The 19,902-nt window shown below is 41.5% G+C and overlaps 2 protein-coding genes across 2 annotated transcripts; one reads left to right on the top strand and one right to left on the bottom strand.

Annotated features, from left to right (window-relative positions):
* The first annotated feature begins 1,322 nt into the window (after positions 1–1,322).
* Positions 1,323–8,136, top strand: LOC102710124 (delta-1-pyrroline-5-carboxylate synthase 1). Its single transcript, XM_006654438.2, has 20 exons — positions 1,323–1,521; positions 2,284–2,355; positions 2,454–2,660; positions 2,750–2,911; positions 3,036–3,313; positions 3,873–4,023; positions 4,103–4,267; positions 4,382–4,459; positions 4,580–4,669; positions 4,756–4,842; positions 4,935–5,021; positions 5,095–5,191; positions 5,291–5,394; positions 5,782–5,857; positions 6,685–6,835; positions 6,942–7,010; positions 7,105–7,171; positions 7,249–7,319; positions 7,477–7,556; positions 7,785–8,136. Exons 1-19 carry the CDS (start codon positions 1,462–1,464, stop codon positions 7,553–7,555), a joined length of 2,151 nt encoding a protein of 716 aa, XP_006654501.1. The 5' UTR covers positions 1,323–1,461; the 3' UTR covers position 7,556; positions 7,785–8,136.
* A 1,251-nt stretch (positions 8,137–9,387) lies between these two features.
* On the bottom strand, positions 9,388–11,709 carry LOC107304228 (transcription factor ILR3-like). The gene is made up of 5 exons (XM_015837419.2): positions 11,176–11,709; positions 11,006–11,074; positions 10,247–10,324; positions 9,983–10,145; positions 9,388–9,889 (listed from the first exon to the last, which is right to left on the bottom strand). Exons 1-5 carry the CDS (start codon positions 11,280–11,282, stop codon positions 9,623–9,625), a joined length of 684 nt encoding a protein of 227 aa, XP_015692905.2. The 5' UTR covers positions 11,283–11,709; the 3' UTR covers positions 9,388–9,622.
* Positions 11,710–19,902: the final 8,193 nt, after the last annotated feature.

The raw sequence follows: 19,902 nt of genomic DNA, 5'->3' as shown, positions 1-19,902 counted from the left end.
TACAAGTACTACATTGATGTCATCTTTCAGTCTCGCACTTCCTTATGGTTTTTTGCAACACGACCAATGACTAATCATGAAAGACTTTGCCGTTCGGTTGAGTTGTAGTACAAACCTCCACCCAACTGCTACTGATGTTGCGCTCCTCATACCTAGTTGGTTTTTGAGCATCACAACAATAGAACTCAATGACATGCATACCTATGATGCTGGTTTAGATCACAAGTGAATGCATTGGAGCCTGCCTCGTAGACTCGTAGTCGAGGAGGACACATACCTCATCTCCGCTGTCAGCTTGACACAAAGGCCAAGAAGGTGGAGAACTGCATTGGCTCAACTATAAGCCGGATAGGTGGAAATGACAAAATAGCCACGATAGTGACGCTTCTCACCATTCTCCACCTATCTGTGCCGCTAGTGGCATGTGAGAACCACACTAACGCCGGCAGCAGCGTAGCCTCGACGCCTCGCTCGAACGAATTAAGGAGGAACTGCACACTTCTAGCGTTGCTCGCACGAGATCCCTCCACCGCGCGCGGCCTATGCCGTTGAGGGCCCCGACTCTTTCGCTCGTAGAGTCATCGAGCGCAGCGGCGACGTGCTATTGGCTGTTTGCTGCCACGTCTTTCAACGCGACGCGAGCAAAGTCATGCGACTTTTGCCGCACCTTACCGAGAAATGCCAAGCGCCTCATCACCCGCTCCAAGTGGATCTCGTTGCCGCCGCTGGTGTCAGGCATCATCTCACCTGTGCCTGTGCGGCCGCCTCTCTCGTCGCCTTGCACACAACGGCAGATTCCTCCCCTCCGACTCAAACCAAAACCCCTTGTTGCGTGCACAGCGAAGCAACCGTAGCACCGCGTCATACTAGGTAGGTGGTAGCCATAGCATCGCGCTCCCCACGAGGCCTCCCCCACGCCCCCGTCCGATCTAGGCCATCGAAACCCGCACTCAAGCAAACGTGCCATACACCTGCATGCACCCGTGGCCCATCGGATATCCGAGGCTTATCCAAACTCGCAGTTCATGTTTTCTTGTGTCGTGCCAAAAACGACGGCAGCACGAACGGGGTGGACTGGATTGGTCCTGGGCGGGGCGACGCTCCCGTGCAGCGACCCAATTCGCCCGTATATCTCGATACGCCGCAATCTAACAACTTACACAATAACACAATAGAGCAGCATTACAAAATTCACAGCACGTACCACGAGGACGACGCGGCGGCACGGCGTAGAGGATCCAGGGATCAATTAGGCGCATCTCGTGGTACTCTACTATTAGGATTTTGGCTCCCCTGGGTTTGCGGTCACGGGAGTCATTCCTGCGGGCCTTCGTAAACCCTCGCCTCTCTCCTCTCTAATCTCTATTTATCCCCTCCTTCCTCGCGGCTGCGGCGACAAGGCGGCGAGCTGAGATTGAGAGACGTGGGAGAGAGACAGGGAGAGGGGAAGCGGCGTCCCCCATGGCGAGCGTCGACCAGTCCCGGAGCTTCGTCAAGGACGTGAAGCGCGTCATCATCAAGGTGATTTTCGTAGGCTGGTCGTGGAGTCGCCGTCGCGGATTGGCCTTGGTCGATCTAGTCGCCGCGGATTCGTGTGTGTTGGTCTGGGGGCGCTGTTTGGATTGTTTGGCGCTCCTTTACCGCATTCGTGAGATTGATTCTAGATCAAATTTACTGGCCGGATGTTTTTGTTTAGAGTTGAAAGCTTAAGAGATGCATTGATTTTGGTTTCTCGTTGTTAGATTATCAGTAGGGCACTAGGGCTTTTGCTTGCGGGATTTTTTTTGGTTAACTTGATGTGATGACTTGATGTCAAAGGTGCGATCTTTCGACTTTGTTACGTATCATCATGGGAAAAAATGTTGGCTATTTTCCGGCGGGAAGCGATTTCTGTCAGATGGAAATTGGTTGGAGAAAAGAAGACACAGAGATAGAAAAGAGACATAATATCTTCTAAGTGTCTTTTATAAGAATGTTCCGCAAAATTCTGTCACATGTGATCGCTCCCACAAATTCGTGAGTACTATTCATCCGTAACGCATTTTTTGGGTTCAAATCCCATGCTTCTTTTCTATTTTTATTGAAAAAAATAGGGAGCTGAAGAAGTAATTTCTGAATTGAAAGGGTGAAGAGTATCAAGTATTGTTGCTTTCCAGATTATGCTTTGGAAAAATCCTAGCGCTTTTGTGCAACCTCATCCCAATACTTGCAAACACAAGATGTACCAGCACATAATTACTTTTATTTTATCTCTTTGCGGCTAATTCCTTTCTTGCATGACAGGTGGGCACTGCAGTTGTCTCCAGACAAGATGGAAGATTGGCTTTGGGCAGGGTTGGATCTCTGTGCGAGCAGGTAAAACGTCCAATTTCTGATCTTGTGAGCTGTTGACAATGGATACGTAGTGTTGGATGTGTTGGCAGGTGCCTAACCAAAGGAAAATGGCAATGCAGGTTAAGGAACTGAATACTTTAGGATACGAGGTGATTTTGGTCACTTCAGGTGCTGTTGGAGTGGGACGACAGCGACTTAGGTACCGTAAGCTTGTCAATAGCAGCTTTGCTGATCTGCAAAAGCCACAGATGGAGCTAGACGGAAAGGCTTGCGCTGCCGTTGGCCAGAGTGGACTGATGGCTCTTTATGATATGTTGTTTAACCAAGTATGTTTTGTAGTCTGGCATTCAAGTTCAACAAAATTAAATAGTTACCTTGTGTATCTGTTTGTAACCTCGTACTTCCTGCATTGCAGCTGGATGTATCTTCATCACAACTTCTTGTGACTGACAGTGATTTTGAGAACTCAAAGTTCCGGGAGCAACTCACTGAAACTGTTGAGTCATTATTAGATCTTAAAGTTATACCAATATTTAACGAGAATGATGCCATCAGCACTAGAAAGGCTCCATATGAGGTAAGCATTTTAAATACCATACAACTTCTAGAAAGATATGGAACTTCGGTTTTTATGTGGTGCTGCTCTGTAGCTGTGTATGCAAACAGTCATGAAATCATGCTTACCGATAATTATTTTACAGGATTCATCTGGTATATTCTGGGATAATGACAGTTTAGCAGGTCTATTGGCACTGGAACTGAAAGCTGACCTCCTTATTCTACTCAGTGATGTGGATGGCTTGTATAGCGGTCCACCAAGTGAACCTTCATCGAAGATCATACATACATACATCAAAGAAAAGCATCAGCAAGAAATCACTTTTGGAGACAAGTCTCGTGTAGGTAGAGGTGGCATGACAGCAAAAGTGAAGGCTGCTGTCTTGGCTTCAAATAGTGGCACACCTGTGGTGATTACAAGGTAAACAACCTATTGTGTAGAGCATAATAGATATGACTGCTAGCATCGATCAGATGCACTCCACTTCTATATATATTGTCAAATTTCCTGTCAGGTGCAAGTAATAATCAGTACCATCTGCAGGGGTTGTTCTGGTTGCATTTTGTCATTGCCAGTTTTTTTTTGGTATTAGTTTACTTCTAATGTTAATATTAAGATTATTAAGGCCTATAAGACATCTGATTCCAACCATTCCACTTGTTAAACTCTGGTAATAATTAATAATAATATCTGAAATGATTGTGAGCTTCTTAGTGTTAATGGATGAACTGTTCTGACTGTAAAACCACTGGTTTGCCTTTCAAAAATGATTGATTTTTAGACTGATATGACCTTGCATGTTATGGTCAAAACTTTGCTTATGATTTTTTAATGCTTGTAATTCTGCACATCAAGTTCAAATAATTAGATATTGTTTTGAAGCTAATCATCACTTAGACATTACCAGTTTGTAAGTTGTGAGCTATTTTGATCTTCTCAATGAATGAAAAAGTAGTTTGATTTTTTTCTATCTTTGAAGTGGATTTGATAATCGGAGCATTGTTAAAGTTCTCCAAGGAGAAAAAATCGGTACTCTCTTTCACAAGAATGCAAATTCGTGGGAATCATCTAAGGATGTTAGTGCTCGTGAGATGGCTGTTGCCGCAAGAGATTGTTCAAGGCGTCTACAGGTACTTAATTCTTATCCCTGTGTTATGTCCACTGGAGTCTTGATACTAGTTTGATATGTCATATGGGCACTTGAAACAGAATCTGTCATCAGAGGAACGGAAAAAGATATTGTTGGACGTTGCTGATGCTTTGGAGGCAAATGAGGATTTAATTAGGTCTGAGAATGAAGCTGATGTAACTGCAGCGCAACTTGCTGGATACGAGAAACCTTTGGTTGCTAGATTGACTATAAAACCAGGGAAGGTAGGCCCCACATTTTGCTTGGAAACTGAACTAATTTATTAAATATCTGATAACTCTTCTTTTCTTATGTGTATTTTTCTTGTTTAACTCATGTTGTATTTTATTGTTTTGTAGATAGCAAGCCTTGCAAAATCTATCCGTACCCTTGCAAATATGGAAGACCCAATTAACCAGATACTTAAAAAGACAGAGGTAACTGCAAGCATCACCACTGCATTCAAAAGCCCTTTTGAAATGAAATCTGCTATGAGATTTTACTGAGACTCTAGATTTTATATCCATAATAATTTTAACCGAAGATCCCCCTGTCAGGTTGCTGATGATTTAGTCCTTGAGAAAACATCTTGCCCGTTAGGTGTTCTCTTAATTGTTTTTGAGTCCCGACCAGATGCCTTGGTTCAGGTATTTTGGGCTGACAATGTACTATGCTCAATCCTTTACCAGAACACATATACTTCCAACTAATGTTTTATGGATATTATTCTTAGATTGCATCTTTGGCAATTCGAAGTGGTAATGGTCTTCTCCTAAAAGGTGGAAAAGAAGCTATCAGATCAAACACAATATTGCATAAGGTATTATATTTTCATCTATAGTGTGGCATGCAGTTAATATTACATTTTTCTTTTGCCTCACTGTTGTATAATATTAATTTGCTCTTTTGTAGGTTATAACTGGTGCTATTCCTTGCAATGTTGGTGAAAAACTTATTGGCCTCGTTACAACTAGAGATGAAATCGCAGATTTACTAAAGGTGTGTGTATGAAATTGTTTATTGCCAAAGCAGTGATACTACAATATCCCTAAACCTGTAAAACACTGCACAGCTTGATGATGTCATTGATCTCATCATTCCAAGAGGAAGTAATAAGCTGGTTTCTCAAATCAAGGCGTCAACTAAGATCCCTGTTCTGGGGCATGCTGGTAACCTCTGTTTGAACTTTTGTTGTCCGCTCCTAGAGCTATTATGGCTACTTGGGATGTTTTTTTCCTATTCTGATGTTTCACATTTTCCATCTTCAGATGGTATCTGCCATGTATATATTGACAAATCAGCTGACATGGATATGGCAAAATCTATAGTAATGGATGCAAAAATTGATTATCCAGCAGCCTGCAATGCAATGGTATTTCCCGATTTGGTTCCATCTATAGTATTCAATGAAGTTCTTTTTCAGTTTCATTTTTTTCTTTTTGGAGCATATTTCACTGAATATTAAGTCTCTGCTGAACAAGATGCTCTGGCTGCATTACATACTGTCGAGATTATCGCTGCCCATCAACTTTGTTTTCTTGCAAACTATTTATAACAACAATTATCACTTGACCACATACTTTTTATTATTCCTAGTAAGTGGTAACTCGCCCTTTTGTTAAGAGATTTAGCTGCATATCTTGGTAGCTATTCTTCTACTGTTTCATAGTGTTGATAATTCCACCTTATAATTTTCCAAGCATCAGGAAGTTTCCATTTATTATCAGATAAGAACCTATTTTGCATGTATGTTCTGCAGGAGACATTACTAGTTCATAAGGATCTTGTGAAGAGTCCAGGCCTTGATGACATACTGGTTGCACTGAAGACAGAAGGTTTGGTTTTTCTCTCTCAATTTTTAGGGTACTTATACAATATAAATGGCTCCGTTCTGAAGCAAATTTGCTCAATACCATCACAAACAAGCACAACCGCAAAAATACCACCGCGAAAGTTTAGTGTTACCTAATAACATTATGAACAACCAAAATTCTTGAAAATGCTATTGATGTGGTATTTTCTAATTTCTATCCAAATACTCTGTTATTTGGGGTAGAAGATTTTATGGCTACTAACACTGCCCTTTTCTTCTCTTATAATGCACTTATGTCCAACCTCTTGTTTTGTTAAATAGTATTTACATATACAATGAGCTTTCGGTTTAAATAACCTACCATAACATGCATGTAGGCCACCTTAACAGAAGTAAGAGAGGAAGTTGGGGGGTGGGGGGGGGGGGTCTCATTTCGATCTTTGGATTGAAAAAAAAATCATGGAATGGTATTTTGCAACTCAAATTCAACTGGGAAGTTTTTTTTTTGGGCAAATTGCAATGTGATGACAGAGATTAATTTTACTCAGAAACGGGGAATGACGTCCGCTATGTGGTGTAGGATCCTTAATGATTATCATAAATCACCTTTGTCACAATCACATAAAAATTGCTAATAAGCTACATCTAAAATATTAAAAAATCTTTTAAAAACTACTTTGACACAAAAAGAAACCCAAGTAATATGTGAAATCATCACAGATGTTAGTAGATTCCTAAATGATTGTGTATCTTGGCAAATGTTTGATACTTCTGGCTACATCATGGGTGGTTGTATATTACAGTGCTATGGTTTTCTCCTTGCTTCTTAGATAATGTTATATATTACAGGAGTTAGCATTTATGGTGGACCTATTGCGCATAAAGCACTGGGATTTCCAAAGGCTGGTTCATTTCATCACGAGTATAGTTCTATGGCCTGCACTGTTGAGTTTGTTGATGATGTTCAAGCAGCAATTGACCATATTCATCGTTATGGAAGGTACCTAGTATTTGCAACTCCGTGTCCTTATTCCATAATTACTCTTTTAAGATGAAAATTGAGATTCGATGTAACCCAAATTTTCTATCTTCTTTCTCTTTTCCAGTGCCCATACAGATTGTATTGTCACTAGAGATGATAAGGTAGCGGAGACTTTTCTACGCCAAGTCGATAGGTGTGTTAACATATCAATACCCTTCCCTTTTTACTTCACAGATCCTTTATTTGTTCTCTAACAAACGTTCTGTTCTACTTTTAAATTTGAACAGTGCTGCTGTCTTCCATAATGCAAGTACAAGATTCTCTGATGGGGCTCGTTTTGGACTGGGTGCTGAGGTAGTTCTAACTTTTGTAGTATATATGACATTTACCTTTCTTTCTTTATGCTGAACTTTTCTGAGTATCTTGAATAGGTTGGCATAAGCACAGGGCGTATCCATGCCCGTGGACCAGTGGGTGTTGAAGGTCTTTTGACTACACGATGGTATGGGATTATTGATGCGGTCGTTCCAATCAATCATATCCCTGTTTCAGTATTTCATGGTGCCTTTGCATGACTAAGCACCATGTATATGTTGGATATACATATATGTTTTTGGATAATTTAGAGGTTAAAAAGTGGTGTGTCTTTTGATATGTAGGATCTTGCGAGGGCGTGGGCAAGTGGTGAACGGCGACAAGGATGTCATGTACACCCATAAGAGTCTTCCATTGCAATGAGGCAAGTGATACACTTATATTGCTTTGACTGTGTGATCTTCTCAAGATTTCGTTCTCCACAAGGGAAAAAGGTGTATATGTGGTTAATTACTGAAGGTTTGGTACTGAAGCATTCATTTGCAAGCTTTCTTATTCTAGATGTTATGATGTGCTATATGATTCACTTGTGTATTGTTATATATATTAGAGAAAAAATGATGATTAAACTCATTCTAAAGCTACTTTGCAGGTCAATGCTTTTTAGCCTGTTCAGAAGCAGGTGATTATCCTGTGAAGTTTGATAGTTTTATCAGAAAGCAAGCAAAGAATGGTGAATGGATTGATCGATTTCTCTGCTTTGTCATCCTGTACAAGCATCTTATTGCGGCATTCCATTTGTATTGAGTTTGGAGGTCCCACTTTCAAAGGTGACACTAGAATAAATTAGTTCTGATAGCTAGATTTTGGAGGTGCTGCCTCTTCAATGTAATAATAAAGTAAAATCAGTTCTGAGAAAAACTTGCCAGCGCGTTATGCCTGAAATGAGCGACAGACGACGGTAACATATATATGATCGCAAAATATACTGCTGGTTATTTCCACATTTTCTATTATGTTAGGGCATTGCCGTAGATGCATATATTTGGGCCCCCATAGAACAAAGGTTCGATGCTTATATTCAGGACATACACTTCTTTAATAACGTCATCATTTCTAGTGGTTGTGAATATTAAAAAACAGACATGTCATTAAAGTGCGAAAGTGAATGGAGGGAGTACTGGCGTCGAATAGTAGCTTTGTTTTGAAATAAGTGTGTTTTAGGTTTTTTTTTTATATAAACGAGATGTATTTGTTTACACTAGCTTCCCATGCACATTAACTACTAAAGTATTCTATAAAACTATGTAAATATCCTTGCAATATTTAATACACATGTGCATAAAGTATCGTCATTGAATTCATTACACTAGCTACATTGAACAAAAACAGATGAAATATTAGAATTTTTTTGAATGTTTCTTACTGTGTATAATGAATTTGAAGATGATACTTTATAACACTATTGGAAGGATAAGTGCATTTTTTTAATAATTTTTATGCCATTTGTTAGTTGGTGTGCACTAAAAGCTTTTGTGCGCGTCGTGTATAATGAATTTGAATATGACACTTTATAATACTATCGGAAGGATATATACATTTTTTTTATAATTTTTGATACCATTTGTTAGTTGGTGTGTGCTAAAAGCTTTTGTGTGGATGGGTAATGATTGTTTGGCTTTTTCCGGAAAAAAATCAAACAATATATTTGCAAAAAAAAATTTATGAAAAAACTTTTATATACATGTTTTTGTGATATAAAAATAAAGTCTGAAAAATAAACTACGATAGAAAACCTAAAATCAACTTAAATTTAAGGTGAAAAATTTAAATTTGGGCTTATAAGTATAAGCGAAAATATGGAGTTGGATATGTTCTCGTTTAGCAAATACTAAGGTTATTTAAAAAGATTCTATATTATTCATTTAGTGATTGTTTTTAAAATTTTAATCTGCTTAGATTCAATTAGTAAGCACTTTAGTTACTCTAGAATTATTTGTTTAGCAAATATTAAGGTTATGTTTGAAAGATTTTATACTAGTTGTTTCAGTGATTTTTAAATTTTAAATTGCTTAGACAAAATTTCAAAGCACTTTATAAGCTCTGGAATTGTTGCAATCACGAAAATCAGTATAAGAATACTCATATTTTTCTTTATAAATTTGGAATCTTATGCAAATGGTTATATTTGGAGCGGAATGTTCTTAAGAACATCACATATGAGAACATAGCAGGGCGCATTCTTTACGTCTCAGAAACACCAACTTCATGCGATCATAATTGCCTTAATTACTTTAAATTGGGTTGTTACATACTACATAGACTGCTCCAGCGAGCAACGGTCACCAGGAAATTTCTTCAGATGACCCGTGATCGTTGATCATTTATCCACTACACAAGGCGCATATTCAGGCGCTCTTTTGGTCAATTTCTACGGCACTTTTATGCGATCGACGTAGCAGCAGCAGCAGCAGCAGCAGCACAAACTGGTCATGCAACCGGCGGCCACATCACGGGGTCCTTCGACGTGTCGAGGGACGTCGGCGGTATCCATTGCCAGAACGCGGCCGGCGGCGGGTAGCTGGTGGCGTACGGGACGTACTTGCCGCCGGCCTGCGCGAACGCCGCCGCCGGGTGGAACGCCGGCGCGGCCGCGGCGGGATGCGGCACGCCGCCGACGCCCTTGAGCATTTGCTCCAGCCTCTCCCTCTCGGCCTTCAGCCTCGTCTTCTCGTCTCGCAGCTCCGACTTCTCGGCCTGCATGCATTTGACCCGTTCAAACTCGTCAGCTCTCCTTTCTTCAGGTGAGTGAGAGTCGAGCCAGCGTGCACGTGTGCTGCTGCTGCTTACCTTGAGGCTCTTGATGGAGTCCTGGAGCGACTCGTTCGAGCTCTTGAGCTTCTGAGCCTCCGCGCGCAGCTGGCCCAGGAGACGGGCGGCGTCGCTCAGGATGGCGACCTTGTCGGCCTTCGGCGGCTTCCCGGGCTCCAAGATTGCGCTGAGCTCGTTAAACCTGAATGAAGATAACCATGGAACTCGTCAGGTTCAGAGTGGCCAAATGCTGAAAGTGTGTTGCTTTTGCATTGTGATGAAACTGGAAGTGCGAAAACATGCCTTTCATTGAGTCTGTCTCGCCGTTGCTTTTCGCGGCAAGCCTTGGTGCCCGGCGGTGCGCTCGACTCTGGACGGGATCTGCCGGTAGAAGAAAAGTAAAGGTTAGGCCATGGGTTTCATCTAAATACTAGAAATTATACTAGAATTTGAGAGTCGCGTATGCATTAGGCATTTGACATCCGTGATTAGTAAAACGTTCCTTGCTAATTTTGAGTCTGTCTCTCTGACCTTTGACTTGATGCTTAACTCGAGCTGTAAACTACTGAATTGGCACAAGGGGAAAACAGGGGAGACTACGGTTGTCAAAACAGTCCGTCTCTCTCTTTTGTTGAAAATTTCAGCTTGGACCGCTTAGTTTCGTTGAATCAGGGGCACGATGGAATTACACGAAAGCTCAAAACAAAATCCAATGACCCAAAAAATCTCTAAAGTTCTTGTTCTCTACTATCAACCATCTTACATGTGGTCTGTAGATATTTTTGCCAGCATGTTTTCTGTCATTTTAAATTTAACAGCAAGAGGGGAACATGACATGTAATCAGGCACTTTATTGTGTCACACATGCAGGCTATTTCCACATGCTGCTCTCTTTCCTCTCAATCAAACGGAACAACTTGCCGTCGAACAAGCCAGATTAACTCAGAGCAGAGTTAGCACAAGACTACTATCAGATTTGCGAGAATCATGCCTCTGCTGCTACTTCTGGCGTGAAAATTCGAAACTTTAAGAATAAGAGGAAATAATATTAGGGCCACCTACCTTTTCTTGGAAGCAGAGGTGTCCTGGCCGCCGTCCTCCTTCCTGGGAACGTCGAACCCCAGCAGCACGCTGCAATCCATCCCAACAATCAAACACCATACACAAACAACCGGCAAACATTGGTCCAAAATTCTCGAGGGAGAGGAAGCAGGAGGGAAAATCGCACGCACCTGGAGACGGCGGGGTCGCCGGCCATGTAGATGAAGTCGGAGCTCTGGATCTCCTCCAGCCCGTACTCGAGCAACCACCCGCTCTGCCCCGCACCCCCGCAGCTCATCGCGGACAAAGCCAAAGCCAAAGCCAAAGCAGGCCGAGCCCGGCGAGAGATCTCCCGGTGGACGGACAGGAGGCAGCAGGCCGCGCGCGGGGGAGGACAGGGCACGCACGACCTCTTCTTCCTTGCTGGGCGACGCGAGCGCAAACGCAAACACGCAGACGCAAGCGAGCGATCGGGGCAGGCACGCGCCTCCCTCCCCTCCCTCCCCCCGCCTTTTGGCGGGACTAAGCAGCACGCGAAGCGACGTGGGTAGGCAGGCGGAGAGCGGTGGAGGAGGAGGACGACGCGCTCTGCTTTGGCTGGCTCTCGCGCGGCGAATAGAATAATACCATGCTCTGCCTCTTTGCTACTGCGGGTGGCGCTGGGTGCGTGCGAAGGGGCGCTCGCGTTCGCGATTTTAGCTTAGGCGGAGGAGCGCGCGCGCGGGCCCACGGCCGGCGCGGATGGTTCCGACGGAATCGCTATTTTAATCGCGAGGGTTGGGTCTCTCGGGGGGTTTGGTTGCGGGTGCGCGCGGGGCTTTATTCTGCGTTTTTTTTTTTGTGTTACGCTCGGGTTTTTGTTAATTCTGTCGCGCCCCCGGGTGGGCGTCGTCGCCCGGCTAATCGCGTGCGCGTGGCGTGCAGCGTGCGTTGTTGGGTGTGTTGGGGGGGGGGGGGGGGGGGGGGGGTGGAGTCCACCGTCCGCCTTGCACTGCAAGCTCGCATGCCGATCTCCCTGTTTTAGAACGCTTTTATGCCCAGTGTTTCTAGAAATTGTTCGCCGGGGATGTGTATCGTGGGGACACCGGGACGGGGAATCCTGGTTGGAGGAAATTCCGGTGTAATAAACTCTGTCACGAGTTGTGCGTGTATAGTTTTGATGCTCTCGTTGATGGGTGCTGTCTGTAAATTTGCACGACGTGTATCTAAGTTTGGGTCGGTGTATTTTATTGGTATTAGAATTTAATTTATATTGTTGATCTATTTTTATCAAACAACTACGACTAAATTATACTATCAATAATAATATTAGGTAAAGTAGAAATCTGAAGAGATAATATTGTCTTTTTATTGTGATCTTTATTAAAAAACAAAATTACAAAAATATTGTTAATCAAGTAATTAACAACGTAGAAAAATATCTTTTTTACTGGTAGTATAATACCACGAGTAAAATGCACCATAGTTTTATTGGTTATTGAATTAGTTTTACAATAGTTTTTTTTTCACACAACACGTCCGTTTTTGATGAGTTGATTTGCAAGGCCTGTAAATACATTATGTTTGTTGCTAGTTAAAAGGTGTGGTAAATTAAACCAGGTTGATATTCGAGCTATGCAGACCTCGTTTGTTTTATATAGTAGGTCTTGTCTTACCGAACCATTAAATATTGTCGATTATTACTTTATTACGTAGCTCATTTTAACTACGAGGTTAAACCTAATTTTATACCAAAAGGGCAATATAATAGGATTACTCAACAAGGCCTCTTTAGAGTAAAGAAATTATCAAATGCTCCCTCAAGATATAATTAATGATGTTCCAAACAATTTAATAAAAAAACATGCTAAACAATAAATAGGGATTCCTACGTGTTTCAATTTCCACAAGGTAAATCACTATACATACGACGAAAACGTACGATATCAGCCAGTATTACAAACTCACCACTACCGCTGTTTCAAATAGATAGATGCACCAGCGTTACTTCAAACAGAACAGCTGAGACTGTCAGTTTTATCGTACAGAAATCGTACAATTTGTGTCGTACGTATAGCACTGCCGTTTCCACAAGAAGATAGTAACAAAGTTCTAGCTTTGAAACGATGCCTTCGAGCCTCCATCCGGTTTCACTTATCATGATAATTGTCTAAGCCATTAGGACACGACAACAATATGTTGTGGCTTTATTAAGCAAATATCATGAGAATTAAAAAAAAGGAAAAATAAGAAAAAAAATCAAAAAAATCATAGGGATATATCGTGATAATTACGATATCTCGTATGGTTTTTACACAAAAATCACGAGTATCGATATTGTCCTAGATGCCGCAATCATCGTTACTATCAAAACCATTACGATCATGGTCCAATATCATGCGATTATCATTCAAACTCGCGAGGTTTGACCATCTAAACTACAACAACTTTTCACAAAATATTTGATTTAAAATTCATGAGGTTTCTCCGCCATTCAGGGCCGGCCCTGAGGGGGTGAAGGTGCGGCTGCCCTGGGCCCCCAAATCCTACGAGCCCCTATCTCTACCCATGTCTCTATGTTTACTTTCTCACCGGGTTCATAAAAAGTCGGGACCGGCCGTGTCGCCATTATAGCCGAGAGAAAAATGGTAATTGAAACATGGCCTCCATACGTAACCACACGTTGGAACACAAGATATTTCTACGATTCCAACCTGAGGTAATCGAGGGGCGGGCTCACTGCTCCCTCTATAGTCTAGGATAAAAACTCGCAACAGACGACGCCTCCACCCTCCGCATTCCGCAACGCGGAGACACGAACGTCTACGTACGCGCGCGCGCCACACGCGCGCCCCTCCTCCCCTCCGGCAAATGCTCGCGTGGCGGCCTCCTCGCCTCTCCTTTAGCCCTTTTCCGCGAGAAAACTAATGCCCCCCCCCCATCCCACGCACGGCATGGCGACATCACCGGCTGGTCATCGTGACCTCACAGCCGATTCGGCGCGCACGTTTCGAGCCAAAACGGCGACCTGCTATCTCCCTCCTTCCCCCGGCCATCTCCGCCGCTGGTTTCTGATCCGACGGAGGAGCATCCTTCTCGTAGCGTCTGGAAGCGTTTTGTTCTACTACTATACTAGTGATGAAGTGTTTAATAATGCTTGGATCGCACCGGTGCCACGCGCCTTCCAAGAGACGCATTAATCTAATCGGCATGAGGCAGCGGCAAGGTGTCCAGGTTGGATTAACCTAATCACTTTGCTTGGCTTCCAGAATCAAAAATTTAAGATTAGGGCTTTTGGAGGAGCCAAGGGCCAGAGCCACCTGTGTGTGGTGGTCAACTTGCCAAGGCAAAGGCCGAGTATGTCTTTTTTATTTATTTTTCTAGACCAGTCTACAGTGGTAGCATAGCTTGTCCAGTGGAGTATACATCCATCCAAGGGGAGAAGGTTGTAGCTTAGGCGATGCGTACTGTGTGTGGTGTGACGCAGATGTGTGTGTGTATTTAGGCTTTTATCATTGTCATTGACCTGTGGGGTGGCCAATTTGGAAGGCTGGCTACTGCCCAACGTTGCCAACGGGATGGCATGGATGCCACCCGGCCCGGCAAATGATTAAGATTCTCCTTGGATTGATGGTCCATCTTAATACCTCTCTCTTTTCTCCTCGAGGAAAATGCTCCACCCTAATCTCCTATCATCACATATGCCTAGCTAGGACATAAAGTCTACGTACTCCATCACAAAAAGGATCAATGCCTAGAAGGCTATTGTTTGGATTTTTTAAGAAAAAGTCAAACGATATATTTACAAAGAAAAATAATTTATAAATAACTTTTATATAATTTGCAAAGACTGAAATATAAATAACGATAAAAAACCCAAAATTAACTCTAAAGTTAAGGTTAAAAATTTAAATTTTGGCTGGTAACAAATGCAAAAGCGAAAAGATTTCTAGAGAACGAATCGGTCAAAACATTTTTTTATAAGTTCTTTTTTCTTTTACGGAGGGAGTACGGAGGAAGAAGTAGCATGGATTCGGGTGCAGTAACACATATTTTCACCTAAATGATCCACAGGAAGTCCCTTTTATTTTCCACACGAAAAACTCCCACTTTTTGTTTCGCTGGAGATAGTAGGGTAACAAAGCACTTTGTACTTGCAAATCATCAGTGAACGAAAGGGCCCATCTGTCGCTTATTATCGGGCCGGGGGGCACCTTGCCAGGGCCGCAGTTCGACACGGGCTGCGGCCTGCTTCTGTGTCGGCCGCGCGCGACGTTGGCACTGCGCAGGTGTGGGCATGGGCCTAATGCGTTCGGTATGTGAGAGTTGGGCCTGTAAAGCTGGGCTTTCCGGCCACTCGTAGCTGGGCTGATTTCTTGGTAACAATTCTGCAGGGAACCAGCTAGGGGTGGTAATGGGCCAAAGTACATGTGTCCTTTTACAGTCCTACTCAGCGCTAACATATTTTTAGCATAGAAATCTTTAAAATTTTAGCGTACATGTTTTGGACTCACCCCAAATTTAGACCCATTACGCCCCTAAGCCCAGATAGGTAAAATTCATCCCGGCTTTCACGAAATATTCCATCCATCCAACAAAGACTCTATTTTTAAGTTTGTTCCCACCGAGTGATGAATTAGAGGTAGAATAAACTACCGTGGAAATCCCTGAAATCAAATCTAAATTTATGTTCTAAAATCTAAATTTTTACCAGTAACCATAAGCATAAATGAAAAAACGAGTTGAAGAAATTCCCAATAAATTACTTTATTTAAAAAAAGGAAAAACCATTCACATTTACAAAATTTCCCCCCAAACTCCCTCAAATTCATAACCAATTCCAAAATCTACACCTTCACCATCGAGCTGCCAACACTGGTCCGAGTTTAAATTTGAGAAGAATTTAATAAACAAAATATATGTTGTATATGTTGATATATAGTGTAGTTTTGTCAAAGAAATTCATGAAAAAAATATATTTTCAACGTAATTAAAAATCATAAACGAGAATTTCGAGAAACAAAATTAAAAAATAGTCTATTGCAAGTAATATTTCATAGTAAGATGGTTAAGAATATTTTGTGCTGAGTCATTATTGATTTACACTAGACACTAGGGTACATAATGTTAGAATACAAATATTTCATAGGAAGATGAAAAATATGTATGGAGAAAAATTATACGTGCATATTAGTACATATATAATAGTTTTATTCATAATAATGGGTAGCAAGTATAGTTATGACGCATCAATCATAATAAAGTTGTTGTTACTTGTTATTGGTGTGAATTATTTGGTGAAGGGTGATATGACGGTATATGTTTGAATGTTATAATATCAAGAATTTAGAAAAGATCATGTGAAAATTTTTTTTGTTTTCCCTATAATATGTCCTATTTTTCCTATGTCATAAATATAGTCACAAAATATTTTCTTATTTTTCATGTATTTTTTAGATTTTTTTAAAGTATTTTTTTTGCATTTGACACACCCGTGGTCTTCTTGCGGTAACCACGGTTTCGACTACAAAAAACACACGGAAAAACCACGGTAACCGTCGTTCTTATACGTTGTTCCAACAAGTAGTTACCGCGGTTACTATGGCAAGCTAAAAAACCGTGCAGGTTTGAATTTAATTTTTTTGATTTAAATTTATCATGGTTTTTATGGTTACCGTGCGAGATACACAGAAACGTGGCGTCGCAGTTTTAACGGTTTGCGTAGTAAGTAGAACCCTGTCCAATATGCAGCTCTCAAGACCGTGGGTACTGGGAAACAGCCGCTGTACACCGGCCACTACTGATGGATTTATGTTGTCAAGCCTAGGGGTGGCCACCAACACCGCTTGAAGCTGTCGTTGCCTGAGATACGTCGTTGAGCCATTGCCGAAGATCTACCCACCGTTGCCTAGCCGCGCCCACCGCCAACAAGATTCGACCCTTGACCACATGATCCACTCAATTTATTAATTGCTGGTAGCGATACGGTCGTTTTAAAATGATCGCTGGTAAAATTGATTTAGACCGACTGACTCTTAAGAGGATCTCTAGTAAACAAACCTCTATTTATAATATCAGTTCTTTTAAGGATTTGTTCATATGAATCAATTTTTCATGAATGGCTCTTACTATCTATCTTTACTCGGTCAAACTTATTATATGTAACCAAGCTTATTGAAGCCTAGCCCGATCTAATTGTGCACCGGGCATATGGTTACTTGTGAAGTCATGTAAAAATAGTAGGATCAGTAGAAAAAATAGTTATGTTGTGATACAAATTGAAAATATAGAAAATTAGAAATATTTATATTTTAAATAGAGAAGTACTACCTCCGTCCCAAAATAACTTTATTTTCATTTTTTCGTATCCAACATTTAATCATTCGTCTTATTTGAAAATTTTGTAAAAACTTTTAAAATTTAGTCATGCATAAAGTACTATTTATATTTTATTACTATTCATATTTTATCATCTAGTAAGAATAAAAATATTAATTGTAAAAAATTTTCAAATAAGATAAAGAGTCAAAATATTGTATAAAAAATTAAAAAATGATCTTATTTTGAGACATAGTAGTAAATTTGTTTAGGAGAACATTACTAATTCTAATTAAAATGGTCAGTATGAAGCAGATCAACAAGACAACGAAGAGTTACCGGATGAATCGTTGACCCTGGGAGTAAAAATCTCGAACAAATTTGAGCATAGTTGTCTGGTTGTCCCTGGGTGGAACAAAAAATTTAAAAAAGATGAAAACCGTCCCTTAGAGCATAGAGCATGTACAATAGCATGCTATATAAGTCAGCTATAAATATATTTTAAAGAAATAAAATAGGAGAAAGAAGAAATATAGACTAATAATTTGTAGCCAGCTGTATATGGGCTCCAAGACAAAATATGTATATGACATGTGAGACCATATATTGATGTTTTGTAGGTAACTATTGTATGAATCGGCTATTAGATTGACTATACATGAATTGAAGTTGATATTACTTTATTTTAGGCCTTGTTTAGATTGCAAAAAAAATTGTAAAAACATCACATCAAGTTTTTAAACGCATATTTGAAATATTAAACGTAGTTTAATTACAAAACAAATTTCAGTTTCCGCCTAGAAATCACGAGACGAATCTTTTAAGTCTAATTAATCCTTAATTAGCACATGTTGGTTACTGTAGCACTTATAGCTAATCACGTCCTAATTAGGCTCAAAAGATTCGTTTCACGATTTTCCTCTTAACTGTATAATTAGTTTTAATATCCATGTATATTAATGCTTCATTTAGATATTTAAAGATTCGATGTGATGTTTTTGAGAAAAATTTTTAGGAACTAAAGAAGCCCTTAGGCAGGCTGGCAGAACAAACAGGCCATCCAATGCCAATCCGTCTGGGCGCTCACTTGCACCTGCACACTGCAGTTCAGCGTAGTACCGGCACCAGTGCACTGCAGTCTCCATGTCACCTGCATTTCCCGAGAAAAGCAAATCCATATTCTATGCGAGACTGTAGCGCATGTCATTTCCAAGGCGCGAAAGCACGTTGCGCCACTGCCACCACGCGCGGGAAGAAGAAAGAAGCAGCAGTGGTGGTGGTAGCACCAGCAAGCAACCCAGCAGCGGCAGCAGCAGGAGGAGGCCACTCGGATTAGACAAAACGAAAGCGAACAGCATCTATCTACCCCCTATCAATACTAGCCTATCTATCCATCACTCATCGCCCAGAAAAACAAAAGCGGCAAATCCAGAGGACGGATCATCGAATCGCCCATATCTTAAGAGTGGAAAGGAGCATATGCTTAGCGAGAACCTCCAATATTACCCTCCAAGATTAGGCTACGCAAAAGGCCGTTTGCCTTTCGAGTTGGCTACTGTCCCCATGGCCCATGATCAATAACAGAGGGGGAAAAAAATGAGAGGTTCAGTTTAAAAGCTTTAATAATAGCTGTACTTGGAGGTAGGATGAAGCTGGCGGTAGAGGAGGAAAGATGCCTGTGCCACAGTGCCGGTAATGCATCAGTATCACTGCAATGGATCGATCATTTATATTTCTGGTGTTCTTTGTACACCTGCCTTCCTAGGCAACTGAAATGATGGAGATTGGATGGATTGCTAGGTTAAGCCGTCATTTCTTGTCAGGAGAAAAATTGACAATAATAGAAGGAACAAAGCAACCTATAACCAACACCCTCCATCCCATCAGAAGATGCTCTCATGCTCCAAAATTCAAACAGTTACTGTATGACTAGCCAGTCCATATTACGAACAAAAGCTCATCAAGCACTGCTGATACGAGGAGTTTAGCACGTGATTTTGATTTGACAGCGGCACAAGCCGGCTCAGCTTCGCCTCAGGAATGATCAGTAGTAATAGTAGTAAAACAGAAAAGAGTGTCTTCCCTTGCAGCCTTTTTTCTCATCTCTCTCTCTCTCTCACAAACTGAAGAGTGGAGCTCTGAGCTAAACTCCAGTTTCTGCTAGCTTCCATGAGTGGTAATGATAGCTCACATACCCTCTTACTACCAGCTTTATCCACGAAGGAAAAGGCATGGAATCATATTTCTTCAGTTGGCATGCAGAATCAGACCGCAATAATCTGTAATGGCCATGCAGGCACCCAGAGCCCAGAATTGAAAGCTAACTACAGTGCCCTTTTTAAACAGGAACAGTGCTCACTTTTGGGAGAGAAGCAGCAGTGCGAGTGATCGGTGACGTGCATGGATTCCCTCCACGCGAAAAAGAACGTGCATGGAGCCCCCCAGCTGTTTATACTAGTACTAGTTGCAGTGCTCGCCAAAGTGTACATCAAATCAGATGCTGCAACACCGAGGGCCATGGATAACTGATCCCAGGTAACATGGGCTTTTTACACAGGAGAGAAGTGAAAAAAATAAAAAACAAAGGAGCTTTGGCTAGCTCCATCATGGAGTTTTGCAGC

The sequence above is a fragment of the Oryza brachyantha genome, chromosome 5, assembly GCF_000231095.2.
Source record: "Oryza brachyantha chromosome 5, ObraRS2, whole genome shotgun sequence".
NCBI classification, from domain to species: Eukaryota; Viridiplantae; Streptophyta; class Magnoliopsida; order Poales; family Poaceae; genus Oryza; species Oryza brachyantha.
The sequence above is the reverse complement of the archived record's forward strand: the minus strand, read 5'-3'. Positions and strand labels throughout refer to the sequence as shown.

What these genes read in the sequence shown, in the direction of transcription:
- LOC102710124 (XM_006654438.2), top strand. Translation starts at nt 1,462, where the DNA reads ATGGCGAGCGTCGACCAGTCCCGGAGCTTCGTCAAGGACGTGAAGCGC. An exon ending in ATGATATGTTGTTTAACCAA is followed by an intron (nt 2,661 to 2,749) that starts GTATGTTTTGTA and finishes CCTGCATTGCAG; the next exon opens with CTGGATGTATCTTCATCACA. An exon ending in AGATACTTAAAAAGACAGAG is followed by an intron (nt 4,460 to 4,579) that starts GTAACTGCAAGC and finishes TCCCCCTGTCAG; the next exon opens with GTTGCTGATGATTTAGTCCT.
- LOC107304228 (XM_015837419.2), bottom strand. Translation starts at nt 11,282, where the DNA reads ATGAGCTGCGGGGGTGCGGGGCAGAGCGGGTGGTTGCTCGAGTACGGG. An exon ending in ACCTCTGCTTCCAAGAAAAG is followed by an intron (nt 10,325 to 11,005) that starts GTAGGTGGCCCT and finishes TTCTACCGGCAG; the next exon opens with ATCCCGTCCAGAGTCGAGCG. An exon ending in ACTCCATCAAGAGCCTCAAG is followed by an intron (nt 9,890 to 9,982) that starts GTAAGCAGCAGC and finishes AAATGCATGCAG; the next exon opens with GCCGAGAAGTCGGAGCTGCG.